Here is a 10,054-nt window from a genome sequence, read left to right on the forward strand (position 1 = left end):
TTTGTGATTCAATTCTCTTGCCCTTGGTCCTACCCTTGTTTTTAGATTTTTTAGGAACATGAATCACCAACTTCTCATGTATTTTGCAGCCCCACGTACTTTTCTATTTCTTTCATCTTGTCTTTCTTCTTTGCTGGAACACTTCTGTCACTAATCATATCCAATCTAATATCTCTCAGTTTTTCAATCAAAAGCTTCATGTCGTTATCATCACACTCAGCTACCCTGACACAAGAATAAACCTCTTGCCACAGCTCAGTACTCAAACTTTTCTGGTCAGAAAACTTTTGAGAGACATCTATTAGTTTGCCATCTTTATCAAAGACAGGCTTACTCATTGTAGCTTTTGTCCATTTTTGCATTATGTACTGTTATGGTATTTTCTGAAAATCTTGGTTGCGTAGAATCCAAAGGCAGTGCCTGCACAACAAGCCCATTCTCTGAAACATAGAACAGGAACAAATAATCTCCATGTTATCTGGTGAATATGCTACGTTCCATGACTTATTTGGCATCTGCAAGTCTGTTAGAATATATATTTTTGTCTCATCAATCTTCTCCACACCTTTAAAACGGCAATCAGACAAAGCTGCAACCAATTCTGTTTGGAAGTCTTTGAAAATGTTGTGCGAGTACATTTCAGAATCATGGACTTCAAGGTTTGACTTTGTTTTCCGTGGGATTTCAGAGTGTTTGTTGTCACTGTTCAACTTGGACTGCTTGTGTCTTTGTGCTTCCAAGGCACTCTCATAGCACACCCAAAACTCAACAAGGGTCAAATGAGGTGTGAGGAACCTGTCAAAAAAACTGTTTTCACTCTCAGACCTAGAAGTAACCCTCATCAAGCCAGACATGGAAACATCTTTAAAATAGGCAGGGATCCACTGTTCCCTGAGATCGTACAAATCTGAAAACCACTCGTGTTCTACAAGTTGATAATCAGTAATTATCTTCCCCCATTATTCTTCGAATTAATCAGGCTCAAGTTGGTTGTTCCAAACACACCTATTGAGCCTAGTCTTAAAATCCTCATCTTGAAACAGTTGATAACAGACTTTTTCTCTTAGTTTCGTCATTATGTGCCACATGCACAGTCTGTGTGTTGACTCCTTAAACACTTCCGGGACTACCGACTTCATTGATTTGTCCTGATCATTAATTATAATTCTCGGCTGGCACCCGCCCATTGCTTCCAAAAATGTCTTGAACAGCCATGTGTAACACTCAATACTTTCATCACCTATCAACCCAGCTCCAAAGGTTATGCACCTTTTGTGGTGATCAACTCCTGTGAAAGGCACAAACACCATATCGTACATGTTTGTTCCATATGTAGCATCTGCTGATAACACCTCACCGAACAGCATATAGTTCATTATGCAGATCGGATCTGCCCAAAACACTCCAGCCAGGCAGTTGTTTTCATCTACTATAAAATCAAAGTAAAATGAACTCTATGTGTCTTTTCTCCCAATAAGATTTTCAACAAACATTTGCGCATCAAAATTACCAATGTAGGTTTTTATGTCCCTGACAAAGTTTTTGAAATCAACCTCAGTAGCACCAATGTTGTCGTAACCTCCACACAGATCCTTCCAACCTCTATAGGCTTTCACACCGCCTAGTATTAACACCTTTACCTTTGTGACAAATTGCTTCTGTACCTCTGTCATTTTTCGGTTTCCTTTCAAGAATATTGTAGATTCAGGCGAAGCAAGTGGATGGTTATGCGCTTCATCGAATCTGGTAACTATATAAGTTCCATTTTCTTGGTATTTAAACTGCACTAATGCACGACAGTCAATTCTTGTAATCGGCCTCACACGGCTTACGTCATCACATCGATTCTCGCATCATTCTCGCCATGATCGATGCTCGATGTCGATGTCAGTCCTCTTCCTCTTCCTACTTTCCTTTACACCTTGCCTATTGCAGACAACATTCCTTAATACAAAACTATTTGGTAACTCATTGCCTTTAATACTTTTTGTTGTTGCAAGTCTTGGCGTAAACCCACAGATTGTACAATATTCTTTGTAGAATAACTCTGCTGATTCTAGCGTTTCGAATACTTGTCCTACTTTAGGTTTCTTTTCCTCTGGACAGAATGGAATGTACTGGAGTGCATTTAATGTTTCAATTCTTGTCCTTGGTGTTTTAAAGCTGTTATTTGTAGAAGAAGACGTAGTTCCATCACTTGTACTCATTGTCTGCCTCAACAGTGGTTAAGTAAGTAAGTATATTGAATACTATTGCATCAATAATGCAGTAATCCAATTCTAATATGCTCTACAAAGATTGGTAATTTATTTCGTACAAATAAAGGTTCATATATAATGTATTCCTGCGAATGTTCATTATCATGCCTTTAAAGAACATTTATTTTACTGCTAATGTTTATAGGAAATATTGTTGTCCATTTTGATATAGCATATATAAAATGTATTAAATGCTAAAGACAGTAAACAAACAAATAGACATAATACTATTTCATTAATATTAAAAAAATATTTACAAAAGCCATTTAAGGCTTTCAAAATGATAAAGCCTACTAAGGCTTATACTGGAAAAAAAAAACACAAGATAATACAAAATAACAATAAACTAGAAAACTAACTTAATATATTTCTAAACTAACCTAACAGTCGGAGTCATAATAACCCGCATCACCAGACTGCTCCTCAATTTCATATTCTTCTCTTTGGTTTTTAAATTGTCGTTCTTGTTGTTTATGCTGTCTAATTATTTCTGCACGACTAGACATAGTCGTGCAAAGGCATAATCTTTCAAGGAGCCGATCATCCTTTGTGACATAGATTATACCATTTTCATTTCCCCGAACCGCGTCTCGGTAATAATCCCTATCCATTACCCTTGGCTTGATCCCTATAAGGAACCACTTTGACCAGCCCTTGCACACCATGGCCATGTTTCTCTTTTCTTCCCTCCCAAGTCGCTCAAATAAAAATTCGGAGCAATGCCTCAATAGTAAGGAAAGGATGTAAAGGACGACTGTGAGATGGTACATCCATCTCCACAGGTATGTCATCTCCATCAAACCAGTTTGAAGAAAACTGGCTTACTTTCCATTGCCAATAATGCTCCATGAAATTTTGTTTGTGAGCAACATTCTTGTAGGGAACTATTGTGCATTTTGAGTAAGACATTGTTTTTTTTAAAGAAAATTAAGTAGTTTTCTTGAGAGATTAAAAGTTTTGGTTATTGGAAAAGGTTGTAGAAATGAAGGTAGGATGGAAAAGTGGTTGTGTACTCTTGGGTTTATATAGTGGATTAATTGATTATAAGAGATTAAATTCTGTGAACAGTTGTGTCTTTTCAACTGACACAAACATAATCATGGTAATTAATAAATTGGGTGAAGTTATCTATGTTACTTAAATCTCTTGCATAAAACAGTATATGCACACTATGAAAATACGTAATGGACATTTGAATTAAACTGAAAGCACATTTATTTTCCAAATAATGTTCCATGTTCTTTTTTAAATAATTTAATGTACCTTTAAATATAATATAATATACATTTTCCAAACAGTGCTTAATGATATTTTAGTTGCACCTAATTATCAGAAAATGCAAATTATGAATATAGATAGTGGACAATTTATTTTATGGAACATGTTTTTTTATAATTAATATAATGTACATTTAGAAGTAATATTCAAATTAATGTGAATAATTGTGTCTTTTCACCACATAAGCAAGTTAAAAAGCGTCATTTGACTTATTGTGAACAGTTGCAAGACCACTTGCAAAAGGTAATAATTACTTGCACATCCTTATTATATATAATGCACATTTCACTAAGACTGATTGGACATTTCCTTATGAAACGTGTACAACACAACACAACACATTATTTTTACATGCAAAATTACTTTTCAGTTACTTCAAATTGCACACTTTTCCTTTCTCATTATTTTTACATTTTTTCTCACCAGAAAGTACATTTGCATTTATCATCCTCCTAAAATCAAACAAACAAACTATAAACCATAATTTAACACTTTTCATTATAAAATTAATGTTTTTGTGGTTCTGGACATTAAATCTAATTAACTAAATTTAATCAAATCTGAAATTAAGTTGAATTTGATTAAATTCAACTTTAACATCATCATAAAATTAATTCAACAACGATTCAGAAAGGAATGAAATAACATTGAATGAACATACCTCAATATTGACTGTAGAAAACAATAATTCCAGATGAATGGCGAAATCAATTCCGATTTTCCTTACAAAGTTTTGATCTTGAAATAACTGCATAGCTGATGAATGCAAAATTTTGAAAAAACTGACTCTGATTTGCGCTTCGAACACAACAATTGATGATGAATAACCGATTTTAGATCACTAAATTTGATGTCGAAAAACAAAAATTTACAAATTAAGGAAGGATTAATGATGAAATCGGTTGATTTTGTTTCGTGTGGTTTGATTTTATTACGTAGGCTTGATATTGCTCACATGTACAGTCTTATTTTTTGTTTTCCGCGAAACTCTAAGAGAAGCGCGCGTCTAATCTCAGCCGTCAGATAATTTGATGGACGGTTGAGAGCTGTTCTCACGGTTCTCAAGATAAGCTCCGTTCTCACCGGAACTCTACCCTTATTATTATTATTATTATTATTATTATTATTATTATTATTATTATTATTATTATTATTATTATTATTATTATTATTATTATTATTATTATTATTATTATTATTATTATTATTATTATTATTATTATTATTATTATTATTATTATTATTATTATTATTATTATTATTATTATTATTATTATTATTATTATTATTATTATTATTATTATTATTATTATTATTATTATTATTATTATTATTACAATTATTATTATTATTGTTATTGTTATTATTGTTATTGTTATTATTGTTATTGTTATTGTTCTTATTATTATTATTACTATTATAACTATTATTATTACTATTACTATTATTATGAGGAGTAGGATATTTATACATTCTCCCATTATTATTCTACCATAGTTTATCTTAGCTTAATTTACTCTCTCAATTAGAATAATTAGTCTCTCCTACTCTCTCATTATTGTAACAAGAACCCTAATTTTTCTCTTTTTAACTCCCTTTAATCAAAGTTGTAATCTTTGTTCATCCTTAAATTAATTACTCTTTAGTTTATTCAATAACCACAATTCTCATTAGTTTATATTTAGATTAGTGAGTTGCAATTTGAAGGAAGAAGAGATTCATCTTTCTTATTTCAACCAAAGTTTACACCTTTAATTATTGTTGGTATAATCCTTCTCTTTATTTCTCTTCCTCTCAATTGTTTACATGTTTATTGTTTGCTTAATCACTTGTCTTTATATTATGCTTCCTCTTGTTATTTGTTGAATTGTTCATCTTTTGCTTCCATTTTCATAATCATGTTTGAGTAGTGTATTGCTAGGGTGGAGGGGAATCTTGTGTAGTTAATATGGGTAGACTGCTAGCTTGAACAAATAAGCAATTCATGGGTAATTTCTCTTCTAATTGTCATGCATATAAAGTGTTTGTGAAAATGTCTCAATGAGAATTCGAGTCAATTTTACAATTTTATAACTTGTTGGGTGAGAGCTTGACTTGTAACTAGATAATTCATGACGATTAGTGGGTCTTGGGTAGTTAGAGCGAGAGTTCGATTACTCTTAACCTTGGGGTAGTCTCACATCGAGGGGTGGGGATTGGCCTTTGAATTTACCTAGACTACTTGTTAATTTGTGCCTTTACTTGACCCTTTCTTTACATGAGTGAACCAGACCACCCTTGCTTCCTTAATTAGCATCTTAATCAATTTTTCATTTACTTGTTCTTAGTTGTAATCGTATCAATTAGTTTATCAATCATAACATTTGCTAGAACTAAACTAGGAAACAAACAATCAATTTAAGAACCACGATCCCGTCCTTTGGGTTCGACCCTTGCAATACTAAACAACTACTTGTACACTTGCAAGGTTATAAATATAAAATTTCACAACAAGTTTTTGGCGCCGTTGCCGGGGACGGTGATATTGGATTAGATTGATTATTTGTTTCTAGGCTTAGTTTGTTTATTTCTTTGTTTTTCCATCCTTGTCCTAGTGCATTCTTTGCATTAGGACCATTTGATCTCTTTTTGAGTGTATGTATAAGTGCAACACCGGTTCTCTTTTCCTTCTTGATCGAGAGATTGAGAAGTCTTTCCAAGTAAGAAGACGGTTTGCACTATCGGCTCTAAGGAGATCTCTACCCTTCAACCAAACCATTCACCAAACAACTCTCCAAATCACTCACCCACCCATTCACAACATTCAAACTCACCTAGCCCACCAAATACACCAAGAACCAACTTCATTGACAAAGAAATGACGGACCAACCAATGGGTTACTACCATAGACGGGATCCTAATTGGTCTTACTCGGCAATTAATTATGGAGTTATTGCTCCTAATACCTTTGAGCTCCGTCATCATACAATCTCCTTTATTAAACAAGATATTTTTCCTGGCTTGAAGAGTGAAGATGCTCATTGATACCGTTGTTCAGTACCAAAAATAAATACTTAAGTACTACCAACAGAAGTCAGCGGTAAGTAGGGTCGATCTCCACAGGGAGGCGGTCACTATCTACTTGTTATTCTAGTCTGTCTAATGTCACTAAACTGGGGGTTTTGTTGATTTGTTATCTAAACTGACTAACTAAAGCAGATAAAAGAATAAAAGGGATTAACAATAAAGAGAGAGAACTAGGATTGTCGGATCACCAATGAATGTCAGATAATTGCAGCTAAGGTCACAGATCGGTCACTTGTATCCGTATAAGGGGCAACGAATATCTTCTTCCTGTCTCAATTCACCCTAAAACACTATTAGCTTAACTTCCGCCCTCACTAAAGCATCTTATGTTCACTGCAGGTCATACCAATTCCAATCTTCCAATTCAGGTCAAGGTGTACCAAGATTAATTATCTAATTGCGTCGACTCAAGTAGACAAGAATAATTAATTGCAGTGATTAACAACAAAGACATGATTTTAGCAACAGATCTGCAAACCTAATTAGCAACTAACATCAACTCATTGAATCCCCTAAATCCTAGCGGGAGAATTAGCTAAACATAATAATGGGTAAAGAAAAAGGGAAAGATAAAGCAATAGAAAGCATAGTAAAGAGATGAAAGGAAGAGAAAGAATACTAGGATAAAAGGGAAGAAGAAATTACAAAATTCTAGATCCGGAAATGAGAGAAAAGCAGCATTCAACAGTATCCTGTTTTTTAAAAGAGAGAAAAGAAGAGAGAAAAAGAGGATAGATTTAACCTAATGTCGTTTTTCCTATTTATAGGAAAGACAATTATTAAACCTAAAACACGAACATAAGCAAAAAAGCCCGTGTCCATAGCAAGCTACTCGATCGAGCACTTTCATAACACTCGATCGAACAAATCCAAGCTAAAACCTCTCGATTGAGGACTTTAGGTACTCGATCAAACACTATAAAAAAGAGGCCATTCGATCAAAGACAATAACTACTCGATCGAACAAGATACTACTCGATCGAGTACTTTCCAGCGCACAATTCCTGCTTCGCGCACTGAATTTCAAATGGCAATCATTTATTCGTTACTTGGGAAAACAGAGCGTTTCTGGGGGCGTTCGAAAGCTAAGAGGACAAGATATCATTTACAGTTGGAATGACTTGAAAATAAGTTGTATAACTCGAGATATGGCTCTCCAAAGTAGGCACTAGTAATTTGAAGCTTTTCTTTTGCTCGCCTAGCTTCCTTACTTCTATGCGCATCTCAAAATAGTAGTCTCCAAGCTCCGACTCAACTCATTTCCTAAATGCATGCATAGGGACATGTTTTAAGCTTGATTCCACTTCTCTTTGGTTCATTCATGCAAATAAGACAAGAGAAACCAAAGTAGACAATTCGGGGGACATTTGTAGCTAAACACTACTAAATATGCATAGGAATGCGTGCAAATGAAGTAAAAAATGCCTATATAAAATGCACGCATCAAATCTCCCCAAAATAAACCTTTGCTTGTCCCCAAGCAAAATATATGCAAAACTAATGGAACAGAAAAGAAAACTCAGAGCTAGCTACAAATTTTCCACTTAACCCGATTTAAGGCAAGCACTAATACTTATAGCAAAACTGTCAAATGCAAACGAGTTGTAAGTTGTTTATAATAAAGCTGAACCATCGACCTTTGCAAGAGATAATGGACTCTCGCGGGTCACTCTTCTCTCACGAAGCAAAGGGTAAGCATATGAATTGTAAGAGAAGAAGAAAAATAGTCGCTCACCTAAACTACGACCCACATAAACATGTTTGCAACTAATATGATAAACCATTCTATCTACCGTACATTCATTCCAACCAAAGAAGGTCCCGTCACAGCCGAGGGCTTACAAAAGTATAGAAAAGTGAGGCTATGGGTAAGAGAAGGCAAAACGAGTGTGGAAATTGTGGAGGTAAAGCGTCAAGCTAGCACCTAAACAAAACCATATAACAACATCCAATTCCAAACCAATTATAAAATCAAACTCAAGTACCCTTCATATGGCACAAAAACTCACTTAAACAACACAATTCCTCAAAATATATAGGTAAATTATAAGAGTAAGACCGTCACAAACGAAATTTTCTTTTTACACGGTCGGTTTTTCTTTTTCTTTTCTGTCCCTTCATGTTTTTTTTTTTCCTTTTTCTTTTTTTTTTTCTTTTTTTTTCAATTTTTTTTCTCATCCTCCTTTTCCATAAATTACCAACTCTTGATAATTCAATACAAACCAAACTTGGCACAATAAACAATATACCACAAAACAATCTAAACTAGCTTGACAAGACAGGCTAAATTTGGATGTAGTTAAGGATCAACAGACAAATTTGGATAAATGTGGAGTTTAATGGGTAAAAATGAAAGGAAAAGGGGAATGTAAGCGCCTCCCTGCATGTGACACCAACCACTAACCCGAATGTATGTAGGCAAAAAGCAATTGAATTTCATATACGTGCAAATTAATGAACATGTTATGCAAGGAGTATACTACTCATAATCCTACATGAAACCGGTCAAAATGACACCAGTTTATAAAGCACTAAATCTTAGAAATTATAAGTAGTTTGCCAAAATTTCAGGTCAAGTCTATTTGTTCAGCTGTGTTTTAACATAAACTCGTAGATATGCAATAAGACAATGCTAAAGATATTAATTTATGCAAGGCTTAAGTAAAATGCCTAAATGTAGTGCAATTTCATCATTGAAATCCACCGTTCCGACTCAACCTATTTGCAAAAGTAAACATGAAATTTTTTGAGTTTTTAAATTTTTTTGAGCTTTTGATATTTATAAAAATAACCAAGCAATGCATACAGAAATTAAACGTGATAACAGAAATGCAATAAAAACAACATGCAGACACAGATATGGATGCATAACCTCTCCAAACCAAACCGTACAATGCCCTCATTGTACTCAATAATAGGGAAAGAAAATGCAAACTAAAAAGGAGAGAGTGAAGGTGCGGAAAACTCACAAGAATACGCGAAGTAGGGACCTCCCCAAACCAGCCAGCAACATGGGAGGTCACTAAATAGCCCCCAGAACAGCGTCATTAGAAGTAAATCAACCAAATCTAGCCGATGGTACTCGATTGAGAGGAGTTAGTACTCGATCGAGTACAATTGGCTGCCAAAGTGTTCGATCAAAGGAAGTAAAGCACTCGATCGAGAAGACCAATTATTAAACACACAACAAAAACTGAAACGTTCGAAAAACAACTAAAAAGCTTAAACTCCGGGTCGCCTCCCGGACAGCGCTAGTTTCAGATAGGTCCGAGCTCGACCTTCTTTTCTTTATCCAGTTGCTCCAGTTAGTCGCGATCAAAGCAACTCAAAGCTCTTAACATAAGATCATAAATCTGCGCATGTGCTACACAAGAGCATAAATAGCACCAAAATAGAAGAGGAGCATATAAGAGCAATCTGAAGTACCGTCTCAGCCTAACAAATTTTCGAT

General features: G+C 34.5%; 1 protein-coding gene across 1 annotated transcript; it reads right to left on the reverse strand.

Moving 5' to 3' along the window:
• Window positions 1-371: 371 nt before the first annotated feature.
• LOC141607762 (protein FAR1-RELATED SEQUENCE 5-like) lies at window positions 372-1,673 on the reverse strand. Its single transcript, XM_074427112.1, has 3 exons — window positions 1,511-1,673; window positions 1,006-1,390; window positions 372-891 (listed from the first exon to the last, which is right to left on the reverse strand). Exons 1-3 carry the CDS (start codon window positions 1,671-1,673, stop codon window positions 372-374), a joined length of 1,068 nt encoding a protein of 355 aa, XP_074283213.1.
• Window positions 1,674-10,054: the final 8,381 nt, after the last annotated feature.

This window comes from Silene latifolia, chromosome 10 (assembly GCF_048544455.1).
Source record: "Silene latifolia isolate original U9 population chromosome 10, ASM4854445v1, whole genome shotgun sequence".
In the NCBI taxonomy this organism is placed as follows: Eukaryota; Viridiplantae; Streptophyta; class Magnoliopsida; order Caryophyllales; family Caryophyllaceae; genus Silene; species Silene latifolia.

What these genes read in the sequence shown, in the direction of transcription:
- LOC141607762 (XM_074427112.1), bottom strand. Translation starts at nt 1,673, where the DNA reads ATGACAGAGGTACAGAAGCAATTTGTCACAAAGGTAAAGGTGTTAATA. An exon ending in GGACATAAAAACCTACATTG is followed by an intron (nt 1,391 to 1,510) that starts GTAATTTTGATG and finishes TGTTTTGGGCAG; the next exon opens with ATCCGATCTGCATAATGAAC. An exon ending in TTTAAGACTAGGCTCAATAG is followed by an intron (nt 892 to 1,005) that starts GTGTGTTTGGAA and finishes GTACGATCTCAG; the next exon opens with GGAACAGTGGATCCCTGCCT.